General features: G+C 45.0%; 1 protein-coding gene across 1 annotated transcript in view; it reads left to right on the top strand.

The window, feature by feature from the left end:
- The window catches only part of SNRPA (small nuclear ribonucleoprotein polypeptide A), a 526,049-nt gene that overhangs the window by 251,409 nt on the left and 249,999 nt on the right, over nt 1-24,641 (top strand). The window contains exon 3 of the mRNA XM_044067214.1: nt 17,094-17,266. Within this exon, the coding sequence (XP_043923149.1) occupies nt 17,094-17,266 (173 nt within the window). The remainder of the gene's footprint in view (nt 1-17,093; nt 17,267-24,641) is intronic.

Here is a 24,641-nt window from a genome sequence, read left to right on the forward strand (position 1 = left end):
CCTTAAAATGCGGCTATGATGCACTGGAGGCTTCCTTTAGATCAGCTATGACTGGTACAGTGATCAGAAGGCATGCATGGTTAAAAGAGCGATCCTTACCAGACCATGTAAAGTCAAAGCTTCTAGATGCTCCCATGGAAAAGCACAGTTTGTTTGGTTCCCCTGCACAGCAAGTGTTAAAGGTGGAAGAAAAAGCTAAATCTGTCCAGACAGTCAAGGATTTCTTACAGGTCCAGCCTCCGAGGTTTAGTAGGAACTGGCCTTCCAAGAATTCGTCCTTTCCAGACACCACCAGAGCACAGAGAAGCAGAAACAGACGCCCTAGAGGCAGAGGTCAATCCAGAGGTACCTACAGGGGATGTCAGTGGCAACCTAACAGCCAGAGAAGTACTGCCACAGATCCAGCCACTACCACTTCCACAGGACAATCACAGTGACTTGGCTCTGAAACCGCCTACCAGGGAGCAACTGGGTGCACCCTTAGGCGGAAAACTAGCCTTATTTTCAGAAAATTGGCATTACATTACAGGAGACAAATGGATTTTACAGACAATAGACAAAGGCCACAGGTTTCACTTCCATACTCTTCCAAGGAAGAGAGGAATGCCAAACCTTCCTCCAAACCAAAGGACAAACGCTCTACAGCAAATAGACCACTTACTAAGGATGAGAGCTATAGAAAAGGTACCGGCTATGGAACAAGGACAAGGATTTTATTCAAGGCTTTTCCTGGTACCAAGAAAGGAAAACCAATGGAGACCTATCCTCGACCTGTCCGCTCTAAACACATCTCATTGTTCCAAAATTCAAGATGCTGACCCTACAGCAACTTCTTCCCATGCTGGGCAAGGAGTCTTGGCTGGTGACTCTGGATCTCAAGGAGGCATACCTGCACGTCCCCATACAACCAAATTGCAGAAGATACCTCAGATTTCTTGCAGGATCAGAGCATTATAAATTCTCAGCATTGCCTTTTGGCTTATCTACTGCGCCCAGAGTATTCACGAAATGCCTGGCATCAGTAATTGCTCATTGCAGGCTTCAGGGAATTCAAATTTATCCATACCTGGACGACTGCCTGTTACAAGCGGACAGCAAAGACAAATTAACAAAAGATTTGAAAGGTTATTCACCTGCTGCAAGCCCTGGGATACACAGTCAACACAAAAAAGTCAAGGCTGATACCATCCCAAAGGATAACCTTCTTGGGTGCAGAACTGGACACATCAAAACAGATGGCATTCCTCACAGCAGAAAAACAGAAGCAGCTACCACTCTGTTTCATGGCATTAACAACACAGAACCAGCTTACAGCAAGGAAAATCCTGCAAGCCCTGGGTTACATGGCATCCTGCATAATATTAATTCCACATGCCAGACTACATATGAGGAAGTTGCAATGGTACCTGAGGAATTTATGGTCTCAGCACAAGCACAACTTAGAAACCCAAATTCCAATGATTCCATGCCTGAAGCAAGAATTCCAGTGGTGGGCCCAGGCCTGTCAATTGAACAAAGGACTGCCCTTCCACAGGCCTCACCCAAGCCAGACTGTCACGGACGCCTCAGACCTCGGTTGGGGGGCACACATGGTGGACAAGTGCATACAAGGCTTATGGACTAAAGACCAGATGAACCTACACATAAATCAAAGAGATGCTGGCAGTAAAACAGGCAATTCAGACATTCAGACCATTTCTTCAACAGGGTCATTTGCCAATAAGGACAGGACAACACCGCAGTTGTGTGGTATATCAACAAAAAGGGAGGCACACATTCATATCCTCTATGCCGGATGGCAATGGACCTCTGGAATGTGGCCCTGAGCCTCAACATTCAGCTCCAGGCCATATTTGTGCCAGGAAAAGAAAATATACTAGCAGACATCTTAAGCAGAACCACCACGGATGCCCACGAATGGATGCTGCATCCAGACATCTTCAAAACCATCACAAGGAAATGGGGACTGCCAGAAATAGACCTGTTCGCATCCCCACACAACCACCAATTGAAAAAATTCTGCACAAGGACATACCACCCACTTGCTTGGAAGGTGGACTCCCTATCCTTCAGTTGGGAAAACCTGAGAGCATATGCATTCCCACCTCTTCCTTTGATGCACAAAGTGCTACTGAAGATCAAAGATCACCCGAGGATCATCTTGATAGCTCCAGACTGGCCGAGGCAACATTGGTACCCACTACTGAGGAGTATGTCCCGGGAACACGCATGGCCTCTACCCCTACTACCTCTACTGTTAACACAGAACAACTTCAAAATCCTGCATCCAAACTTGAAAACACTGCAGCTAGCTGCTTGGAACATTATATAAGGCAAAATAACCCAGATTTAAGGGTTAAAGACATTATCTTGGAGGCTCGCAGACCCTCAACAAGGAAGACTTATTCAGCAAAATGGAAAGATATCTCATTTGGAATGCAACAAAAGGAGTAGATACATCATTGGCAAACATAGCTAACATCCTGGAATACTTAGCAGAGCTTTTCCACAATGGTCTGTCTTACTCCTCCATTAAGATTCATGCATCAGCAATTTCAGCAGAATACAACATGGATCCTCCAGTCTTTTCTCAACCTCTACTCAGGCAGTTTCTCAGAGGAATTAAAAATGTAAAGCCACCAAGGAAACCACCATTACCTACATGGGACTTGAACTTTGTGTTGGAAAAGTTGACACTCCCCCCTTTTGAACCAGCAGCAACAGCAGAATTACAGTATTGGAAAAGTTGACACTCCCCCCCCCCCCCCCCTTTTGAACCAGCAGCAACAGCAGAATTACAGTATTTATCTTGGAAAACTGCATTCCTGCTTGCAATCACTTCAGCTAGAAGGGTTTCTGAACTACAGGCATTAATGGCAGTACAACCCTTCCTTATCTTCCATCAGGATAGTGTCCATGAGAACTAATCCTACCTTTATGCCAAAGGTGGTCTCCAGGGTATCATTAAACCAAGCAATACACCTACCAACATTCTTCCCCAACCCGCAGAATAGGGGGGAAAGACTGCTGCATACCTTGGATGTACACAGACAATTGCGCTACTACCTGGACAGAACCAAGAACAATAGAAAGACTGACCAGCTTCTGGTAGCATATGCAACAGGAATGGAAGGAAAAGCAATTTCAAAACAATCTCAAAATGGATAGGAAATTGCATTAGATTTTGTTACTCTTTTCATGGAAAGGCAACTCGAGAAAACATCAGACCTCACTCCACAAGGGCTACAGCCACTACTACAGCCTTCTTACGAGGAGTGGCTACCAAAGACATTTTGGAGGCTGCTACTTGGAGCTCCGTGCATACATTTGCCAAGCATTATAATCTACCTTTATACTCCAGATCCCGAGCAGGTTTTGCCACTGCTGTTTTGCAAGGGATCTTAACTACTCCATAAACTTAGTGCCTCCTTAGTGCCTCCTCCCCCAGTTTGGCTATGGTATTCTACCCATTTGTTAGGACTGCAGATGCATCCTTGAAGGACATAGTACAGTTTTGTACCTACCATAAATGTAGATGTCCGAGAGGTATGCATCTGCAGTCAGGATTACCCACCCTCCTTCCCCTCTGTGGTACTCCTAGGGTATTTGCCCATCTTGTAGCTAGCTGGGGGAATCTATTATGGTGTATTTGTTTGTATATGTATATACATGTTTATTTCTATTTGCTCTCTATTGTTTGGAAACATTTGCATTTATCCAAATTTAGCCTTCGTAGAGGGCACCTGGCATCTGGGGCAAGAAACAGAGGAAAATGGCATCGGCTGATGCCTTTATACCCGCTGAACTGCAGCTATGACGTCGGGTGAAGTGCGACATCAGCCGAGGCCAGACCCAGACTTTGGAATCTGGCCGACCGAAGGGCTGCCTGAGGCCAGGACAACCCATTTGTTAGGACTGCAGATGCATACCTCTCGGACATCTACATTTATGGTAGGTACAAAACTGTACTTTCCTTCATGGATCCTGGATCCTATTCCAGATTTGATTTTGCATGCTGCGGGATGCCAAACCCCGAACCTGCTAAACCTCGAGCTTGACTGTTTGGTTGATCCAGTTCCTCTGATGGCTAGGACTCCCGGTATCTCATCACCAGTGAAGGCCATTCTGGTGGCCCATAAGCCTGCTACCAGAATTTACAATAGTAAATGGAAACATTTTTTCCATCTGGGCTGAAGGCAAGGGCCTGGATCCTTTTATAGTCACTATTCCAACGATTCTGGATTTTTTCGTCGCTAATCTTTCAAAAAGGAGCGAGCACTTCCACTGTTAAGGTACAACTAGCAGCCATTTCACATTTTCACGTGGAGATGGACTGGGATCTGTAGCATCTTCAAAGACATGCAAAACCTTCTTGAGGGGCATTTTTCTTTTGAAACCACCAGTGAAGTCTGTGGTCCATGGGACTTGACTTTAGTCTTACAAGCTTTGACAAGTCCACCTTTTGAGCCTGCCACCTTGGTTCCATTAAAATTCTTGTCTTGGAAAACAGTGGCTATTGCGTCGGCCAGGAAGGTTTCAGAACTCCATGCCCTGTGCATGAAACCCCCCTACCTCATTTTTCACAAGGATAGTGTCTCTCAGGACTAACAAGTCTTTCCTACCAAAGGTGGCTTCAGAGTCCAGTATTAACCAATCATTCAATTTACCGGTATTCTTCCCAAATTTTCAGAACAAAAGGGAGTACACATTGCCCAAACTGGATGTACACAGGCAACTACGTTTCTACCTGCACAGGACTAAAGATTTTTGCAAGTCTGATCAGTTTGTCTTTCGCCAAGTCCGCTATGGGAAAGGCAATTTCTAAAGTAACCCTAGCTAATTGGATTTCTCAGTGCATAATCCACGGGTATACGTCATCAGATAAACCAGTTCTATGGGAATCCATGCTCATTCAACCTGATCCATTGATACATCAGCAGCCTTCTGGTCCAGGGTTCATCTGGACGACATTTGTTCAGCAGCTACTTGGTCCTCTTCTCATACATTCATTTCCCATTATAAATTGGATATGATTTCGAGGAGTAGGGCTTCCTTTGGCTCCGCGGTGCTTATCCTTCCGTAAGGCCACCCAGGGTTATTTTTATAGGTAGCTGGGGACTCTGTCCCACAGGTTGCAGAACAAATGAAGTAACTACTTCAGATAGTTTTGTACTCATCATAACATTCCATCTGAGTAGGTTCTTCATTTGTCTGCAACCGACCCCCCCTCCCTCCATGCCCCCTAACCATATGATACCTGGTCACCTGAATGTTTTTTCATGAAGTTAGGCAATACTTGATCCTCTGTCGAAGGTGTGACCGAACAAACTCTGAGGTAATACAGTAGGCATCAGGGGATTGTGGGTAGGGGAGGAGCTAGGAGCTCGGATCTTTTAGCTAGTGAGGCCACCGGCTCAGATCAGAGGTCTGATCCGATACCCACAGGTTGCAAACAAATGAAGTACCTACTCAGATGGAACGTTATGGTGAGTACATAACTTTTTCAGGCTGTGGCAATGTAGAGTCCAAACACTTTAGGTACCTTTGAAGTTTCCTCATATGCAGTCTTGCGTATGGAATTAGTAGAATGCAGGATGCCATGAAGCCCAAAGCCTGCAGATTTTTTTCTTGCAGATAACTGAGCCTTTGTTGCCAACAGTTTGAAATAGGTAGTCAGTTAACTTGGCTTGTCTGGCGTGAGAAGCCATCTGGGCAGTTGTATTTAAGCTTGCATCCAGGAATATCTCTTGAGAGGGTACTAGTTTTGATTTCTGTTCGTTGACTGTGTACCGTAGGCATGGTATTAATCTCTTTACAAATGCCAGATGCTGTAGAAGCTCTGTTTCCTTGAATGAGGCAGTCGTCCAAGTAAGGATATTTGTATTCCTTTGTCTGCAGTATGCAATTACTGGTGCCAGGCACTTTGTGAAGACCCTGGGTGCAGTAGATATGCCAAAGGGCAGTGCAGAGAATAGGTAGTGAATTGAGCCAGCTTTGAATCTGGAGGTATCTTCTGCATGTTTGTCTGATTGGGACATGCAAGTATGCCTCTCTTAAATCTAGACACAAGCCAAGCCTTTGTGCCCAATATGGGCAGAAGCTGCTGTAGTCAACATTTTGAATTTTGGAATATCCAGATAGGTGTTTAGAATAGATGGGTGCAGTATTGGTCTCCAGGCTTTGTCCTTTCTGGGTACCGAACAGTCTTGAATAGAATCCTTGTCCCTGCACTTGCTGTGGTACTTGTTGATGAGGGATGAAGCTTGTTTTTGTGCCTCTGCCCATTGATTGCGTGGCAGATCTGGCATACCATTTGGCCTTGGCAGGGTGTGAAAATGGAACCTGTAGCCTTGTAATATATTTAGAACCAATTTGTCCTGGGTGATCATGTGCCAGTTTTGTGAAAAGTGCTAACCCCCCCCCCCCCCCAAAAGGGGCTGCCAAAAGAAAAGTGTTTGGTGCTGAGGGGGAAGTCATTGAGAGTTTCCTGTATGGCTGTGATTTTTTCCTCTTCGCTCTTGGAGGTAGAAGCACCCCATTGTTTAGGCCTGTATGAGCCTTGGGGCTGTGATCTGCCTCTGGGACGTCTGTATATGCCTCTTTTTTTGGCCTGACACTGGAAAGGACCAATTCTTTGTAGACCAGTTCTTCTTATTCTGGGAGGCTGTACCTGCAGGAAATCCTTGACTGCATAGATTTAGCTTTATCCTCCATTTTCTTCATCTCTTCTGCTTCAACACCAAAGTATCGTGCTGTAATGGAGCATCTAATAGTTTTGCTTTAACATGATCAGGCAGATTCTGTTTTTAACCAAGCATGCCTCCTAATGACAGAACCTGTAACAGCAGCCCTGCAGGAGGCCTCTAGAGAATCAAAACCACATTGCAAAGTATGCTTTCCCACTTGTTCAGCTGCATGCAATAAATCCTGCATTTCTTGGTTGTCTGCACATTCTGAATTTGTTGAAATTTTCTGTTTAAGCATTAACATAAGATATTGATGATATTTAAGCATATGAAATTGGCAGTTCAAGGCTCTTACAGCCAATGTAGCAGAAGTATAAATCTTTTTACCCCATCTGTCTAGGGCCCTAGAATCCCTATCAGAGGGGAATAGGGTTTTTTTGCAGTAGAAGCCTTGACCCCTTTGGGACCCTGAGAAATGGTTTCTGTGTAAGCAGCAGGGTTTTTATAAAGAAATGTATGTGAATCAGGAACCTTGGAGAATCTCTGGCCTAACAGGAGCTGGTGGTAGTCTGGAGATAGACTGGACTCTGAAAATACATCTACAATGTCTAAAACGGGTGGGATAGCAAGGGGCCTGTGAGGCAAGAAAAGGAAGTCTGAGCCTTTTCTTGGATTCTGAGTAATCTTGGCTCTCCCATAGTATGCAGTGTCTCCCCAAAAGAATAATCCTCAGGAGGACAGGCTGAAGGGATAGATTCTTCAGCATCAGAATCCTCATAGGGAGGGAGAGAATATTCCTGTTCAGAGGAGGAATCCGAGGAAATGGAAACCTGGTCTGAAGATTCGTATTCTAACTCTTGCCTAGGCCTCTTATCAGTAGGGGGATAGGAACCCCTGATCAAAGTAATTAAGTCTTTGGCCATTTTAAGCATCTGTTTTTTAGGCATGGAGGCCTGTCCAGGAGAATGCTATACCTGTTTCTTTGCCTTTGAAGCTGAAGTAGGTTTCACATACAACTGTGTAGGCCTGAAAACACCCTCAGAAGCCGATGCCTCCTCAGCGGCTCCGGACCCATCTGAGGGAATAGTTTGTGTCCCAGTACCTTGAGTTTCCAGCGGCCTAGTCTGCTCCACGTGGGAGTCGGAAGCGGCCTGTGGCTGTGAGCGGGTGTCAGGGGCTGCAAAAGCACCTCACTGAGAACCGGTGACAGGTCTAGCAGAAGCCTAGTCTGTTTTGATCTCTGACGCCAGTCCTTTTTCTTTGTGCTTTTTATAAACTCCAGTAGTCGGCTGTTCCGACTGCATTATATAATTAAATCTTCTGCCAAAGTAATGGAATGCAAAATCGTACCGACGCTTAATAGTGCGTTGGTTAAATCTAGCACAAAACCGACAACTAGCAACGTTATGGTCAGGGTCTAGGCAAGGAATGCAGTAAGAATGAAAATCCTTATGAGGTATTTGCTTCCCACGAATACAATTAACATCTGCCGACCAGCACTTGCGAACTGCTTTTGCTTCGGGCACCACGTGGCAAGAAAGACTGAAGAAAATGGCATCAGCTGCATCTTTTATACCCCTGGCACACTGACGTCAGGGAGGAGGCGACAGCAACAGACGCCGGACCTACACTTTGGAATTCAGGCCTACTGAGGGTAGCCTGCCAGCAGGATAACCCAATTGTAATGACTGCAACAGTGAATACACTCTAACATCTACATTTATGGCAAGTGTACACAACTGTACTTTCTCTGCACTGCCCTTTAGCTTATCTACTGCACCTAGGGTATTCACAAAATGCTTGGTTCCAGTCATTGCATTTTTGCAGTCAATGAAATATTCAGATATGCCCATACCTGGACGATTGTCTAATTCAGACAGAAAGCCAGGACATACTTTTGAATCATCTGGCATTTATACAAAAGGTGCTACCTTGTCTGGGGTACACCATAAATGAGATCACATCTTGTACCCTGTCAACAAATTATATTCCTGGGAGCAAGCTTAAACACAACTTCCCAGATTACTTTCCACGCCAGAGAAACAAATTCATTTGACAACTTCAAGCTAATGGTCCCAAAAACCCTGCCATCTGCAAGGCAAATACTGCAAGCCTTGGGGTTCATGACCTCCTGCATTCTCCTAATTCCATATGCAAGACTGCATATGAGGAAACTACAGTGGTATCTAAAAGCCTATGGTGTCTTATTTCTCAGGAATCATTTCTTCTAGATCCAATCATACCTTGCCTACATTTAGCATTCCTTTGGTGGGCAGAGGCCTGCCACCAAAACAAGGGACTACCATTCACTCTACCCCCGCCGCCCAAACCCTAATAGACACATCAGACTATTCATGGGGGGGGGGGGCTCACCTGGCAGGGAAGTGCACTCAGGGCAAATGGAACCAAAGTCTAATGCACCTGCATATTAATCAAAGAAATGTTAGTAGCATAGAAGTGTCTGACAGCCTTCAAGGACCACATTCCTTCAGGACAGTTAATGGTAAAGGCTGACGCCACTTATGTGGTACATAAACAGGGGGGTACCCGTTCATACCCCCTCTGCAGACTAGCTATGGCTCTGTGGGAACTTGGCCTTGAGCTACCAAGTGCATCTACAGGCTCAATTCCTGCCAGGAAAATTTAATACACTGGCAGACTAAGCTGAAATCTCATGGACCCACACAAGTAGAAATTGGAACCAAAGATTCTCATCATTTTGAGAAAAAGGGGAGCCCAGATAGACCTGTTTGCCTTCCCCCAAAATTACCAATTGGACAAATTCTGCACAAGGACTCTCCACAAACAAGCTTGGAAAGTGGATGCCCTGTCCTTCAGCTGGAAAAATCTATCAGTTTATGCCTTTCCTCCTCTGCCTCTCCAACGATCAAACAGGGCAAACAGAGGGCGATACTGATTGCACCAGACCAGACTGGCCACGCCAACACTGGTATCCCCTCCTGCGCAGTGTCACAGCTGGCTCCATGGCACCTGCCTCAAACCCCTACCCTGCTGTTATAGCAGGAGGGCCAGATTCTGCATCCTCTGCTTCAAACCCTGAACCTAGCAGCCTGGCTAATTACTGAGGGATGGTAACGGAGATTAGGTAAAGTGTTGGATGTCATTTTTGGAGGCAAGGAGGCCTAGTACTATAAAATCTTTGCTGAAAAATGGAAAAGATTCTGTGCCTGGAACCAAACTCCAGGGATGAGCACAGCAGCACCCAATTTACCTCAGATTCTTCAATACTTAACTGATGCTTCACAAGGGCCTTTCTTTTCCCTCCAAAATTCATGCCTCTGCCATTTCGGCTCATTACAACACAGAGCCACCCCTCTTCTCTCATCCACTGCTCAAGCAGTTCTTCAGAGGGGCCAAAGACAAGACCACCCAGGAGAGCAACTCCAGCCTGGGACCTTAACTTTGCATTGGAAAAACTTACTCTACCTCCTTTCAAAGCCAGCTGCAAGTGTAGAGTTAAAATTTCTTTCTTGGAAAATGGCCTTCCTTTTAGCAATCACTTCAGCAAGAAGGGTATCTGAATTACAGGCCCTTATGGTGGTGGAGCCTTTCATCATCTTTCATGTGGACAGGGTGTCCCCTCAGGATGAATCCCTCCATGCCCAAGGTAATATCTAGTGTGGCTCTTTATCAGTCCATTCATTCCTTTGCCAACCTTTTCTAATCCACAGAACAAAGGGGAATGGATACTGCACTCAGATGTGCAGTCAACCTGGATTTTACTTGGACAGAACTAAACCTCAAAGGAAATCAGAACAGCTGTTGGTGGCATTTGCTGTGTAGGCCATTGCATTAATTTCTGCTAAAAGCACCATGGTATAGGCCATTGCATTCATTTCTGTTATAAGCACCATGGAAAACCTATCCCACAGGGGATAAGATCACACTCAACTAGGGCTGCATCTACTCTTCAGCCTTTTTCAGAGGTGTCCCTAGGGACATCCTAGAAGCTGCTACCTGGAGATGTGGGTTGTCTGCTTGCAGTAGCCCTCAAGTCTGCCTGATTTAACAGTCTTCAGTCCTATGTCTGTTGTCTCTTCCGTGTCGTCAACTTGGATTCTACTTGGACAGGACTAAACCTCAAAGGGAATCTGAACAGTTGCTGGTGGTATGTGCTGCAGGGACAGAGGGGCAGGCTATTTCAAAGCAAACCATCTCCAAATGGCTAGGCCCGGTACTTTCACCAAGCATTACCATTTACCAATTTTCTCTAAATCCAGAGCTGGCTTTGCCACTGCAGTTTTGTAGGGCCTTATAGCTGGTCCTAATGCTATCTAAATTTCTCCTTCCATTCTTAGCTTTGGGAATTTACCCAAATGTAATGAAAGAACATAGTACAGTTGTGTACACATCATAAATGTAGATGTTTGAGTGTATTCACCATTGCAGTCCTGGTTACCCTCCCTCCAGCCTCCTGACTTATGCCTCTTCTGTCTTTTTCAATGCTTAAAAGCTTTTTGTTGCATTTGCTTTTTTTGTTGGGAGGTGTAACCTTGTATATTTATATATTTAATTGCTTCCCATTAGGGGGGCACTTGACATCTGGGGCAAGAAAAAACTGATGTAATGATGTTGGCTGCATGTTTTATACCCCTGATGTCACGGAAGACTGCAACCGATGTAGGGCCCAAAACTTGATTAATCAGGCCAGGACCCAAGACTTGATTAATCAGGCCGACTGAGGGCCACTGCAAGCAGAAAACCCAAATGTAATGACTGCAGCAGTGAATACACCAACATCTACATTTATGGTAAGTGTACACAACTACTTTCTGTACATACCAAGCGTTACCATTTACCAATTTTCTCTAAAGCCAGAGCTGGCGCTGCCACTGCAGTTTTGCAGGGCCTTATAGCTGGTCCTAATGCTATCTAAATTCCTCCTGTTATCCTTGGCTTTGGGAATCTGCCCAAATGTGATGACTGCAGCAGTGAAACACGAAGAACATAGTACAGTTGTGTACACTGTAGATGCTAGAGTGTATTCACTGTTGCAGTCCTGGTTACCCTCCCTCCAACCCCCCGACTTCTCTTGGCTATACTTTTTTTTTTTCTCTTGTACATAACTACTTTCTCAAAGTCCCTTCTTTCCATATGTTGACATTACCTTCCCGCTAATTCTTCCCAAAGTGTTCATGGTGCCCCTGGACATAAGATGCCCATTTTACATTTTTCTGTTGCTTCTCGGATTTTCAGTTTTGTGCTTTGCCCTTTGGTCTCTACTCTGCCAAAGGTCTTCACAAAATGCTTGGTTCCTACTATAGCGTTCGGCAGAATGCATTGAATTCAAATCTTCCCTTACCTTGATAAGCTTATGATTTAGGCACAGTCCCCAGAGCTATTTCAGGAAAATCTTTCCCTCACTGTTGCCCTATTACAGAGATTAGGGTTCACTATAAACTTCCAGAAATCTTCTCAACCCTTCGCAGGATTACACTTTCCTGGATGCATGATACAGACAAAATGCTACTAGCCTCACTTCCCATACAGAAGGTCTTGTTCCTGACTTCATATTTTCAGAGCATCCTTCCTCTTCAGTCATTGACAGCCAGGGGTTTCCTCTTTGGATACATGGCATCCACTATCCCCATTATACCACAAGCAAGACTGCACACGAAGTTACATTGGTATCAAACTGTATGGATGCAACACTCATCCTTTAGTTTGTTCCCCCTTCTCCCTTGCATAAAAGGAGAACTAGAATGGTGGATCCTGCAGGTAACAAAAACCCTGGGCTATCTCTGCAACCACCCCCTCCTTCCCCAGAGTTCAGACTTTTCAGACACCGGTTGGGGTGCATATCTTCAAGCTGGAGAGTCGGATATGTTTGGTCTCGCAAACAGGCTCAGGAGCATATCTATGTTCATAGGTTCATACTAGGCTATCTGCCAGAGGGCATTTACAAGCCTAGCCCATAGTTTTGTGGCTTACGCCACCCCTTTAGTATGGGGAACTATACCCATTATTGCAGTGACACTGAGGTAATCCCTGGGGTATATCTGCGATCTCCCATCCATTGGTCAAGATTTCTCTTGAACAAGGCCAGTGAGGTGCTCTGCCTCACATATACCGGGATTTTATTCCACAGCATAGGGAGTCTTTGGGTGATGAATCTATCCCTCCAGCACGTCCTATTAATAGCAGTGTCGAGGTTTAAGTCTCTCGCCCTTGTGGCTCTGATGGATCTAGATTTTTTGAGGTGAAGCATATTCATCAAATCTGGGTTTGACATGGCCTTGTATGTTAGGCAAAGGTCACCTCTGAGCAAGCGGTAAGCGACTGAATAGAGCTGGAGTTCTTTCAGTCGGGCAGCATAGGACATGTAAAGGAGATAAGGGCACTGTACTGCAAATCTTCAAAAGCATCCTAGTTCAGGAGTACTGAGGTGGGTTTGGACAACACCACAGTTCTTTGGTACATCAACAAGGGGGGGCGGAAGAGATGGTTTGTTTTTTTATGTACTCTATGCAGACTAGCCCTACTGTCCTGGGAATTGGCCTTACAAAGCCAAATCTCCTTCAGGCGGTCTGGTTCCTAACCCAATCCCACAAATGAATGTTGCACAGGGATGTTTCGGGATCTAGTCCATTTCTGGGGTATGTCTCTGATATATGTGCCTCCCCCATGAACAGACTGCTTCCAAAATTTTGTGCCAGGGTCCCACATCTCCTGGTGTGGAAGGTGGACACTGTCTTGGAGGGGGGGTGGTTCTGTATGCATACCCCCTTGCCTGTTCTACAAAAGTTCTTACTGGATATTGAGCAGAATCAGCCAAAAATCTTGTTGGTGATTCCCTTTGGCCGAGGCAGCACTCGTTCCACCTTCTGCACCTAGGCAAGGGCAATCATCACAAGTTACCCCATGGGATGCGTCTACTCACAGGACAAGGGGGACTCTAGTACATACACAGTTGTCAATCATGAACCTGACCTTGTGGGTGATTGAATTTTAATTGCTTGTAAAAACCTTTTTCAGAGGATGTGCTACAAATTCTGCAGGACACTAGAAAACCAACTAGGAAATCGTACATTTCCAAATGGAAAGGATTTTCCATCTGGTGTCACAAAGGACCTACAACGGCTGTCACTTGATGTGCCAGTGGCCTTACCTGTGTGACTTGAGGGCTGGGTTGTCCTACTCTGGTGGACTCCTCACCTTTTGGCCATTTCTGCTTGTCTGCCTATATCTCCATCTTTGGCCTCTAGGTTAGAGGTAAAACTGTTCCTTAAGTCCTTCATATCAGACCGCCAAGGAAACCTATTCCTCCTCCTTGGTATCTCAATTTTGTAAGTTTACACTGGCACCTTTTAAACGAGCTCCTAATCTCTGCAGCATTGCACCTGATGTTTTGCTAGTGGCCATTACCTGTGCTAGAAGGGTTTCAGAGTTACAGCCCCTGATGTCCAATCCCCCTCTTCACTAACTTTCATAGAGCGAGTTTCCCAGCACACTAACCCTACCTTTAATGCCGGAAGTGGTAAATGAGTTATCCCTAAATCAGTCCATTAACCTTCCTAACTTTTTTCATTTTCAGTGTCCCACTAAGGGAATATTGCACACACTAGATGTGCATAGGCAGCTCTGGTACTACCTTGACGAAACCAAACTTTTTTTCCCCAAGTCTGACCATCTGTCTCTTGCCAACCCAAGAGCTCTGGGGTCAGTCAGTTTCCAAGCAGACTATTTCCAAATGGATTTCCAAAGCTGTGTCCTTCTGTTTAATGGTAAGAGTCTTACTTCCCCAGTGAAGGCTCACTCTACTAGGCAGTTTCTTCCTAAAGGGCATTCTTTAAAGATTTGGACATTGACTGTGGAGGCAGCTATATGGTTTTCTGTCCAATACTTTCACTAAACACTACAAGCTTGACACCATCTCCCAGTCCAGATCTGGTTTTGCAAGAGAAATCCTGCATAGATGTGCAGAAGACATTGGCGGCTCCTCCGAACCTGTCCCAAGCTTGAGCTTTGGCATTCTCCCTTAAGTTGTAAATACTGCAGCATATGAATAGAACATAGAATAGTTGTGTACAATCTTAGAATAACCATAGATGTCCTCTTCCGCATGTTGCAGTATTGCTTCCCCACCTGTCTTCCCCCTGATGCTTGCCTAGTTCCCCTGCTTGTATGCTTCTCAACTAGGACCTCTGACTAGTGCTGGGTGGTGTACAGTTTTGAGGTAGGTGCATGCTGACATCTGCTTTATACCAGACCTATCTTTATGGCCAGCATGGCACACAATGCATACAGCATGTACCTACAGTAGCATTAAGACTTTCTGATACTGGTCAGATGTACAAGTCTGCCAGAGGTGGAATCTCTTTTGTATACTGCAGCATGTAGAAAGGACATCTAGAACTATGGTAGGATTTTACACAACTGTTCTTTCTTGTTGCAATTTTCCTAGCAGATAACTTTACTTCATTCTACATTCTGTTGCAAGATGCAACCTGAAGCCCTTCGTGTAACACTTCCTGTTGGCCAGTTCTGCAAGCACTGCCTCTTCCATAGGTCTGTGACCTTTTAATTTTTGCAACCACACTAGCTCATAAAAGCCTGTAGGGAAAACCGTCCATCCCTTACAGCCTTGCTTACCTTTGTATGTGATTACTGCAATTTCTGCAGCCCAGCTGCTTGATGCAATCTTCCCTTGGTTCTTGCAACTACCATCAAACAGTACTTGTATCTAAATTAGTACAAAAACAATTGTCCTAGTTTACGGACTCTACACATACTTTGTCTCAACATTCACATACAAATTGCTGACAAGCTGGCACAGCTTCATTTCTAATTGGCCAATTTCTTCCTTGAAGACTCCTAATTACAGATTTTTAACTTCCATTTAATTTCCTTGCCTGAAGACTACAGTTTTCTTGCATCATGTTTTTTCTAGGTCCCATTTTTCCTCCCTCCTATTGTACCTCCCTTTTTCCTCTCCTCTTGTACCTCCTATCTCTCCATCAGCTTTTATCCCTCCACTTTCAAATCTTCTGTGAATGACTGTCTGGAAATGAAGTGCAGGGACTAAATTGTTTTGACTAGTACATCAGTTTGTCCTGTGAGGTAAACTTGCAGGAGCTTAAGTGTTGATTGCAATAACAGGTTGTAGCCTGTAAGGCTGCACTGCAATTTCAAAGGCTTGCATCCTGTATATTTTGGCCTAGGTGACTTTCTAGTTTTGCAGCCTCTGTGCTCTGTTCCCCAGTCTGGTTCTTGACTGAGGTGCCTTGTGTGGAGTTTACACATGGAAAATGGAAAGTTATTCAGGTGGTGGTGCTGGTTACATCTTTCACTATCTGTAGATGTGCTCCAGATGAATTGGTGGGCATCCTGTTCAGGATGAGTCTTTCATGCTTTGTGTCCACTGAGCGTTGGGATACACTGCAACTTCTTTGCTGTCCTGTGGATTAAGTAGGTAATTGCAGCGTGAATGAGCAGAAGCCATTTGCTTTTTATGCAGATATAACAAACCTGAAGTATAAATGACTTGTTAATCAGTAACTGCAGCATTTGTTTCTAAATGTTTTGATTTGTAAGTCACACTGCCTGTTCTGTAATTTATAAGCAGCTTGTATGTTGGTTACTACACAAGTAGGATTTTGCTCCACCATATTGAAGGTTTCACATGAAACTGGACTGTTCCAATGCTGTTTTTGAATTGTCTGCTACCACTGACAAGGGTCTCCCTCCTTTGAGTCTGTGCTCATGGGACGGCCCAGTTTATTTGTGCATGATTTAAGGTGAGATGTGTCCATTGAAGTTTGTAGAACAGGAGCAAAGTGAGAAATCTTGGCATAGCTTGTAGGGTTTTCTGCTCAAGTCCCCTCCTGCGGTGTGTTAATGTCAGGTGTTGAGCTGGCAGACAAATGAGCGATCGACCCCAGTGAGTCCTTGCCTTAGGACTGTAGAGCATTTGCATCTTCTGCCATACCCACCTATCTGCCCGTGTCTGTGAGCACTACCCTTTACAGAGAAATTCTAATGACACCCAGCACCTCCCCAGTAGATTCCCTGCTTCTCTCAGGTGTATAACATGCTTACTGAAATTGCATTGCCTGGACCATAGTTGGGATTTTATTATTCTGTGCTGTCAAGGAAGCAGGATTTTGGCTGTTTGGTTTACATAAGTTTTGACATTATAACTACTTGGATAAACTAGTACAAGAACAGTAATCAAGCTGTAGTAAACAATCTGGTATCCTTGCATTTTTCCTTTTCTATAGGTTTTGAGCTAACTTTTCCAATAGTTTGTATGTAGTAGGGTTTTGTACTTTAATGCATTTGCATGTGTTCATGAAACACATGTTGAGGTGCTGTTTTGCTGATCCAGGAGCAATACCAGATTGTAGAGTTCTTGGCAGGTTTAACGTTTTGTTTCTTGTCTTTCAGAGTTGAAGAAATCTCTGTATGCTATTTTCTCTCAGTTTGGGCAAATTCTGGATATTTTGGTTTCACGAAGTTTGAAGATGAAAGGTCAAGCTTTTGTTATTTTCAAAGAAATAAACAGCGCTACAAATGCCTTAAGATCTATGCAAGGATTTCCTTTTTACGACAAGCCCATGGTAAGTTTGAATACTGTCTGAAAGATTCTTTGTAGTTCAATCTTGGACTGGTCTTGCATGTACATTTAATTTTTTAGCTGGAAAACCATGGTGGTGGTAATATTTGCTTGACAGGTGTCTGCACTTCAAAAATATGAAGTGTAGTCTCTCCTGTCTGCTTTTTAGACTACTGTGACTTGAACAGTGAATCTGTGGACTCCACATACTTCACTAGTGCCATGGAGATTTAACAGATGTAGATTGTGTATGTTAAGATATCTGTCTAAATCTGACTCAAAGCCTTCTGAAGTGGGTAGCTGATTTCCTTATGTATCCTCTGTTCAGCACTAAAATTTGGGTTGTCCTGCACTGAAGTACATTTCCTGTGCTAGAAGGATGCACCCAGCCCTTGTTCTCAATATATTTTTTTACATTTTCCTCTCTACTCTTGTAGTGAGGATATTTTCTCCTTTGGCATAAAGCATAGGTCTTAAATATGCTTCTGCAGTCTCCAAAGTACCAGTTTGGACTTGCAGTGGCACTGTTTTTCCACTCCCTGGAGGAAATGGAACCGCTTGGATTACTTCAGGCACGAAGTTTCCTGTTTACCTTATGGAGAATACATGAGAAGCCGGGGGCAGGAAAGCCCTTCACTATGTTCTGTCAGATTTGGGACAGAGGGAGAAAGTAAGGGATTCAGAAACCGGGTATCTGCTTAAGTTTGTCATTGTGAGTCTGTGTTCTACCATTGCATGGGGTGCCTACCCCTCGCTTACTGTTGGAGAGAACCCCCAGTTATCAAAGCTTTTGAAGGTTGTCTTTAGCACTGTTCACCTGTGGTAGAAACCTTGACTGACCCTCTTGCATAGGTCAAACCTTTGAATACACAGCGTGGCTCGTGGAGTTGCAGTCCCATCCCTCAAGTCAAGAAAAAAAGATTAGAATCCGAACTTGAATTCTTTCTTCACAAAAGTGCTCTTTCTCCTGGTCACATGTTAAATGCAGTATTTGAGAGGAAGATTCAGTTTGAGTGGACAGATACATTAGTGCTGTGACACTGGTGTAGGCCTTATATTTTTTTATTCATTCAAGCCTTAGTCACTTGCGCAGGAGTGTGCACCACTTTTAGTGTGTGGTGAGGTGCTTCTCTTGCATCTTCTGTGCACTCACCCTTGTGTGAACAATTTTCTGCAATTATTGGGATTTGACACCACTGTAGCCCCATGAAGTCTGAGGACCAATAGGCCTTTTGTCTTGAATACTGACTTGTTCCATCTGTTCCATTCCTGTCCAAAGAAAGTCACATGCACCACCACCATAACTATCTGAACTTTCTAATCCCCTGTCTTGTGATTGCTGTCAGATTGCAGCAGCAAGCGGATGTCTTCACATGGCAGTCATATGCTTTTGAGTGAGTGAGCTATAATCTTCATATAGATCACTGCTGCTGTAGTCTAAGCTATGAGTTGTGTTTTAAGTATGTAACATTCGTCTAGCTTCCAAAGCTTTTTTGACACCAAGCCCTTCAGAACTTTCAGCCACTGAAGAGTGTGTTCTTTGGGATTTCAGTGATCAACTGTGGCTATTCATAGCTTAACAGGTGTTCCCTATGGGGGGATGCTATTCATAGCTTACAGACGCTCCCTATGGGGGGTGCTTCCACCTTTTGAACTTTTTCCTAGCTTAAAATGACTCTCACTGGCTATTGATCAGTTGAAATGGGAAAGCTTTTTACTCTAGTGGTAAAATTAACTTTTACCACTTTAGGTATTTATATTTTACTTTGGGAAGTAGGCTAAATGTTTTGAAGTGTTAATTACAGCTTGGCTTACCTATTTTTCTGAGCCAGCAAGTCCTACTGATGTCTCAGACTAGGTTGAGGTCACACGTGCAGGTTACTGGCGTGGAGCTTGATTTACTGATATGCAGCAGTCCCATCAAGGTGGAGTCTGAGATTGCTTTGTATGCCAGACAGAGGTCACCTCTAAGGCATCTATATAAAACTGATAAGAGGGGCATGGCTTTTAGCCTGTCAGTGTAGGACAGACGTTTGAAGCCCTGGATTCTCCTGGTGAGGAACTTAGCTGCTGCATGTGCTTTGCGAGGTACATGCCGAAAGGGGTGTTCTGCTCCATAATGGGACTTGTAAGGGATGAATACAGGGATATTGTGACCTTGTCCCTGGTGGGAGACCCTTGCGTGTCCTATTGCAGTATTCTTACTGGGGATCCTCTGCCTCAGGTGACCCGAACGTCCAGCTCCAACACAAACGTAAGCCTGGTTGTTGCCAGGTGTGTGGGAAGTCACCCACACAGCCATAAGCCCATGGTCCTTAAATGTGATGTCTGCATGCACAGACCCCAGAACTTCTCTGCCGCAGTCGAACATCTATCAATCGCTTCGCTGTCTTCATCTAAAGATAAGTACCCTGTTGGGGAAAACCTTTTTTCTTGCTTGAGCTTTGGTTGCTTGCTGATGTTTCTTGGCCAGTGTCAGCTAGAAAAGAGAAATGTAGGTGTGGACGTCAAATTCCGCACAAAGATTCACATGAACTTTTTGTTCTGCCTAGGCCAGGAACTCTACCAGACCAACCCACTTGTAGAGTCTGGCAACCTTAAAGATTTACCTAGAGAACCAGAGGATGTTCATTGTGTTACACTGTTGCAGTCATTACACTTGGGTTATCCTGCCATCAGGCGGTCCCCGCAGTCTGCCAGAATTCCAAAGTCTTGGTCCGGTGTCGGTTGTTGTCACTTCTTCCCTGACCTCAGTGCGCCAGGGGTATACAAGATGCATCCAACTGCATTTTCTTCAGTCTTTCTTGCTGCGCGGTGCCCGAAGCAGTTCGCAAGTGCCGGTTGGCCGACTACTGAGATTTTTGAAGTCTAATTTCAGATCCGAAGTCTTCAATAAAGCTAAGTACCCCGTTGGGGAAACTTTTTTTTTTTGCCTCTGACTGATGTCAGTTAATTGTATTTCTTGTGGGAAGAAAATACCTCAAGGACTTCCAATTCCATACTTGGGCCCTGATCATGACATCACTAGTCGGTTTTGTGCTAGATTTAACAAACTCACTATAAAACGACTATTTGATTTTGCTTTGCACTACGGCCGAAGGTTCAATTATACTATGCAGTCTGATCAGCCTACCGCAAATCTGAAAAAATGCAAGGACAAGGATAAAGGCAGGCATCCAAGGTCCAAAACCGAAACCTCTTCTAGGCCAGTCTCGCCGGTTCTCAGTGAGGTGCTTTCGCAGCCCCTGATGCCTGCTACCTCAGCCACAGGCCGCCTCAGACTCCCACGTGGAGACAACTAGGCCTCTGGAAACTGTAGGTATTGGACCTACAGAAACTAGGCCTCTGGAAACTCGAGGTATTGGACCTACAGAAACTAATCTCTCAGATGGGTCCGGAGCCGCTGAGCAGGCATCTGCTTCTGAGGGTGATGTCCTTCATGGATGCATCTGCAGTCATAACAAATGGGTTGTCCTGTCGTCAGGCAGCCCTTCGGTCGGCCGGATTCCAAAGTCTGGGTCCGGCTTCGGCTGATGTCGCACTTCACCCGACGTCATCTCTGCTGGTCTTTGGGTATAAAGGCATCAGCCGACTCCATTTTCCTCTGTCTTTCTTGCCGCGTGGTGCCCGAAGCAGAAGCTGTTCGCAAGTGCCGGTCGGTCAGATCCAGAGATTACTACTACCGAATACTACTTCGAAGACTTCTAAAAAGCTAAGTACCCCGTTGGGGACTCTTTTTTGCCTCAGCTGATGTCAGAAAAAGTCAATAACTGTTCAACTTGTGGGAAACAAATACCTCAAAGATTTCCACTCTTACTGTCTGCCTTGCTTAGGCCCAGACCACGACGTAGCAGCCTGTTCGGCCTGCTCTTCCTTCAACCGACGAACGCTCAGGCGTCTGTCGGAGTTTTCTGAACAATTTTTCGGCTCAGACTTTGCTTACATTATGCCGTCGGATCCTCAGACTACCCCAAATTGTTAAACGCAAGGAAAAAGACAGACACTCGCGGTCCGCGGTTTCGGCCGAAACCACGGTTAAGCAAGCCGCAAGTGTCTCTGTTTCGGCCGAAACCGAGAACTGGTCAATCTTCAGCCGAATCCATGGCTACTACTGAGGCTCCTGCTACCTTACCTGAATCGGCCTCAGAAATTTTACCTACAACTGTGGTTTCTAGTGAGTTATCAGACACCATCCCTTTGGATGTTTCTACCCCAGCACGTGGTGCTGCTAGACCCCCTGCAGCCATGTCTATCAAGGCCTTTGCCAGGGCTAAAGCAGCCAAATCTGCTAAGTCAGTGCCTGTTAAACCTCCCTCACACAGGCCCACCTCTAGTTCACAAATGCTCACTCTGGCAGAAGATCTAATATCCTTAATTAGGGGATCCAATCTCACCCAGACAGGGCCTCTCAGCCCCCAGAAAAGAGACCTAGGACGGAGCCCCCAGAGCCAGTGTCCTCTGATTCTGCGGATGACTCCGACATTAGAACAGCCAGAGGATCCTTTTTCCACTTATGAAGACTCCGATGCTGAAGAATCCATTCCAGCTGCCTCTCCACCAGAGGAATTTTCCTTTGGGGAAACCTTACATGCCATGAGAGAACAATTTCAATGGCAGGGACAAGATTTCTCAGATTCAAGAAAAAGGCTTAGGACTTTTCTGCATTTACCACAACATAGGCCCTTAGCTATACCTCCTGTTTTGCCTGTTGTGGATGATGCATTTAATGATGTCTGCACTGCTCCTGATTCTTTACCTCCAGCCCCTGCCAAACCTGATAGATTTTACAGGGTTCCAGGCACTCATCACCACCTATACAAGGCCCCACTGGCAGACCCCGAAACTATTTCCCAGGGACCTAAGGCAGTAGCCTCGACCACAGCAAAAAACCCTATTCCTTCAGAAAGGGAATCCAGATCCTTGGACAGATGGGGGAAAAAGTTTACACCTCTGCTACTCTCTCAGCTAGAGCTTTAAACGGTCAGTTTCACATGATCCAATACCAAGAGTTTATGCTTGATCAGTTAACTAAAAAAGTATCCTCTGATGAATCTATAGATAAGAAATATGTATTAGAAATGGTGAATAACATACAACAGGTTAGTAACCATTCCTTAAAATGTGGCTATGATGCACTGGAGGCTTCATTTAGATCAGCCATGACTGGCACAGTGATAAGAAGACATGCATGGTTGAAAGAGCAGGCCTTACCGGATCATGTTAAAGCTAAGCTATTAGATGCTCCTATGAATAAGGCAAGTTTATTTGGTACACCTGCCCAGCAGGTAATGAAGAAAATGGAAGAAAAGGCAAAATCTGTACAAACAGTTAAAGATTTCTTACAGGTTCAGCCCCCAAGGTTTAGCAGGAACTGGCCTGCCAAAAATTGGTCCTTTCCTGACTCCACAAGATCCCAAAGGGGCAGGAATAGACGCTCCAGAGGCAGAAATCAATCCAGAGGAGGTGCCTACAGAGGACGACAGTGGCAAGGTAATAACAGAGGAACAGACACAACCACTACCACTGCAACAGGACAATCACAGTGACTTGGCTCTAACTCCGCCTACCAAGGAGCAAATAGCAGCACCATTAGGCGGAAAGTTAGCCTTATTTTCGAAAAATTGGCACTATCACAAAAGACAAGTGGATTTTGCAAACCATAGACCAAGGTTACCGGTTCCACTTCCACACCTTACCAGTAAAAAGAGGAATGCCAAACCTGCCTCCAAATCAGAAAAAAGAAGCTCTACAGCAGATAACGGAATTAACAAAGATGAGAGCTGTGGAAAGAGTACCAATAACAGAACAGGGCAAAGGATTCTATTCCAGACTCTTCCTAGTACCAAGAAAAGAAAAAAGTTGGAGACCTATTCTCGACCTGTCCATCTTAAACATATATCATTGTCCCAAAATTCAAAATGCTGACCCTACAGCAACTTCTTCCCATGCTGGGCAAGGAGTGTTGGCTGGTAACTCTAGATCTCAAGGAGGCATACCTGCATGTCCCCATTCGACCAAATTGCAGAAGATACCTCAGATTTCTTGCAGGATCAGAGCATTATCAATTCTCAGCATTGCCCTTTGGCTTATCTACTGCGCCCAGAGTATTCACAAAATGTCTGGCATCAGTAATCGCTCACTGCAGACTGCAGGGAATCTAAATTTATCCATACCTGGACGACTGCCTGCTACAAGCGGACAACAAAAGCAAGCTGACAACAGATTTACAAAGGGTCATTTACTTGCTACAAGCCCTGGGATACACAGTCAATTTACAAAAGTCAAGGCTGATACCATCCCAAACAAGAACATTCTTGTGCGTGGAATTGGACACAGTAAAACAAATGGCATTCCTAACTGCAGAAAAACAAAAACAACTCCCTCTTTACTTCTTGGCATTAACAAAACAGAACAAACTAACAGCAAGAAAAGTTCTGCAGGCCTTGGGCTTCATGGCATCATGCATAATCTTGGTCCCACATGCCAGACTGCATATGAGAAAACTACAGTGGTACCTAAAGAATTTATGGTCTCAACACAGGCACAGCCTAGAAGCAGAAATACCACTAATCCCATGCCTAAAACAGGAGTTCCTATGGTGGGCTCAAGCATGCCAGTCAAACCCAGGCCTGCCCTTTCACAACTTTCGAACAAGTCAAACCATCACAACAGACGCCTCAGACCTAGGATGGGGGGCGCACATGCTGGACAAATGCGTGCAAGGATTGTGGACTCAGGACCAGCTGCACCTGCACATAAACCAAAAAGAAATGCTGGCAGTAAAACTGGCAATCCAAAAATTCAGACCATTCCTCAAAGAAGGCCATTTGATGATAAGGACAGACAACACCAGTCATGTGGTACATCAACAAACAGGGAGGCACTCATTCATACCCCCTATGCAGAATGACTTTGGACCTATGGAATCTGGCACTCAGCTACAACATCCAGTTACAGGCAATATTTGTACCGGGAAAAGAGAACACCCTAGCAGACATGTTAAGCAGAACCACCTCGGATGCTCACGAATGGATGCTACACCCGGACATCTTCAAGACCATCACAAAGAAATGGGGAATGCCACAAATAGATCTATTCGCTTCCCCTCTCAATCACCAGCTCAAAAAATTCTGCACAAGGACATTCCACCCACTTGCATGGAAGGTGGATTCGCTCTCCTTCAGCTGGAAAGGCCTGACAGCATATGCATTCCCACCTCTTCCTTTGTTACACAAGGTATTACTGAAAATCAGAGGAACGTCCAAGGATAATCCTGATAGCTCCGAACTGGCCAAGACAACACTGGTACCCATTGCTGAGGAGCATGTCTCAGGAGAAAATGTGGTCAATACCCCCTGATGCCTTTAACTCAGAACAAC

Source organism: Protopterus annectens, chromosome 1.part0, assembly GCF_019279795.1.
Source record: "Protopterus annectens isolate FY-2018-M chromosome 1.part0, PAN1.0, whole genome shotgun sequence".
Lineage (NCBI taxonomy): Eukaryota > Metazoa > Chordata > Ceratodontiformes > Protopteridae > Protopterus > Protopterus annectens.